Here is a 2308-nt window from a genome sequence, read left to right on the forward strand (position 1 = left end):
TAGCTCCATGTGCCTTGTCATTAGGAATATGAAGCAGAGAGAGTGTGTCTGGCCTCCAGTGAGCTATGTATCTCCATCGTACCTCCAAATGAGGCCTTAAACTGTGACCTGATTGACAGGCTAGACTCCACCCCTTCCTCCAGTTGACAGTAGATTATGTAACTGCCACAGGCACCAACCGTGGTACTATCCTTCTCTGCTGCAGAGGCCACAGAGAATTTACAGACAATATTAGGGTAGTGTATTAGGGTATTTACCAGGTCACCTCAAGTCAAGAATAAAAAGACATCAAAGATTCAGTGCTCTGTCCACAGCAGTACCTCTTCTCAGGCAGCAGTCATACGTCTTTAGAGTCCTCAGCTCCCAGCCACGTAGTGGCCGGGCTCTTGGCTGGTTTGGTGGGTTGGGAAGCCCACCTATTACTCTGTCTCATGATTCCAACAGTCAGCTCTGCTGCCGTCTGGGCGTGGCTTCTCTGGTGCACCTGCTGCTGCCTTCAGTACTTCAGACGGGGATGTCCCATGTGCTCCGCTAGTGGCTCTTCTCTGGGAATCCTCTGAGTTTGAGTCCTCTGCTGTTTATTTGCATGGTCCCACCCAAGGACTGCGTGTCTAAGACAGGGAAGGAAGAGCTATAGTTAATTTCATTTTATCACACCCTCATAATCGTATTACCTGTTCAGTTCTGTGTAACCATGGCAAAGAATAATGGAACCAAAAGAGAAGCCCAGAGTGTCGTGAGAGGGGCGGGTAGGGTCAGAATTGGTAGAAACGTTGGAGGGGAGGCATGTCTGGTGTCTGTCTCATAGAATCAGTTTTGGGCAGTTGGTATGATTCTTCCCAACCCTTACCAACCTCGGCAAGAACATTGTTTAAAGTGGCACTGGCTTTTCTTTGAGTCCCTTTACTTGGCATCTTTGGGTCTTTGCTTGCAACAACCAGTGCCCCTGATTTGCCCATGTCCTTAGCACCTGTTTACCTTGCTTACTGGGTAATCTGGGAATCTGTCTCTGCCTCTGTGGTAGTTACATAATCTGGTGTCCATTTGTGAAGGGGTGGAGTCTAGCCTGTCAATCAGGTCGCAGTTTGATGACCTCATTTGGAGGCGCCATGGAGATAAATAGCTCAAGGAGGCCAGATACACACACCTTGGCTTCCTCTTCCTGCTGACAAGACACCCCGGGTTACGCTGCAACCCTGGAGCTGGAGGGGCCACGTGGAGACCTCTGCCAGTGTTGAGATGCTCTCATGCCCGTGCAATACTATTTTACGACTGAGAAACCGAAGTCACGGAGCAGGAAGTGGCTCCTGATGTGTTGGACTCTGTCTAGACTCAGGTTCAAAACTCACTGCTAGGGATTCGATGTCAACTCATAGCGATTTAAGGGACAGGGCAGAACTCCCCCTGTGAGTTTCCAAGATTGTAACTCTTTATGGGAATACAAAGGCCCGTTTTTCTCTCTCAGAGCGGCTGGTGGTTTCAAACTGCTGACCTTGGCGAGCACTAGGCCACCAAGGGTCCTTATGGTCATAGAGAGCCTGTAAATTGCCCCCGCTGGGCCGGGCCTTCGCCCATGGTCCTGGCGACTGAGCCGGACCTCAGGAACCCGGCCCCTTCCTGACCTTTCAGTAAATGTTCGACTTTATCTTGGAGCCTCCAAACCGCCTCAAGGGGCTCAGAGCTTGGCCTGGAGGTTCTGAGGCAGCACGGAGCCCCAGCGAGGTGCACGAGCTAACTACGAGGGCTCACAGGGGGCTTTCAATGGACGCGTGCATAAGTCCTCGTTGCCCTTCCTAACACGCAGGAGGGAGTGCACAGGATTCCACAGGACACGCCGGGCGCCCTCGCAGGTGCAGGCACTTCCGCCCTGTCCCGCTGCAAACCTGGGCGGGCGCGCATGCGCACTCTCCCAGTAGGCCCCAGAACAGCCGGGTAACAGGCTTTTCCTCGCGCAACCAAATGCTGTGCGCTGATTGGATCAGGTCTGAGACGGCGTTCTCGGGGAACCAATGAGCCGTCGGAAGCGGGCCCTGCTCACCAATGAGCCGTCGGGGGGCGGGCCTGCGTTGCCCGGGCGCCGAGCCAGGGGCCGGAGTGGCGCGCGGCGCTGCGATGTGCCTCCTGCTGGGAGCCGCTGGCGTCGGGAAGACGCTGCTTGTGAAGCGCCTGCAGAATATCCTTCCGCGCAGCGAGGGGCGCCGGTGGGGGGCACGGGGTACCCCCTCCACACGCGGTCCCGCTGGGCTCCTTGACCGCCGGCACAGCTGAGCGCCCACGACGGGAAGGGCGACCTGGGGGACCCGCCCCC

The 2308-nt window shown here is 55.5% G+C and overlaps 1 protein-coding gene across 1 annotated transcript in view; it reads left to right on the plus strand.

Annotated features, from left to right (window-relative positions):
* The first annotated feature begins 2098 nt into the window (after positions 1-2098).
* The window catches only part of ARL16 (ADP ribosylation factor like GTPase 16), an 11256-nt gene continuing 11046 nt past the window's right edge, over positions 2099-2308 (plus strand). The window contains exons 1-2 of the mRNA XM_045299524.1: positions 2099-2173; positions 2263-2302. Of these exons, the coding sequence (XP_045155459.1) occupies positions 2113-2173; positions 2263-2302 (101 nt within the window). The 5' untranslated portion in view covers positions 2099-2112. The remainder of the gene's footprint in view (positions 2174-2262; positions 2303-2308) is intronic.

Source organism: Echinops telfairi, unplaced genomic scaffold (assembly GCF_000313985.2).
Source record: "Echinops telfairi isolate 266 unplaced genomic scaffold, ASM31398v2 ScPeMD7_7458;HRSCAF=8496, whole genome shotgun sequence".
NCBI classification, from domain to species: domain Eukaryota; kingdom Metazoa; phylum Chordata; class Mammalia; order Afrosoricida; family Tenrecidae; genus Echinops; species Echinops telfairi.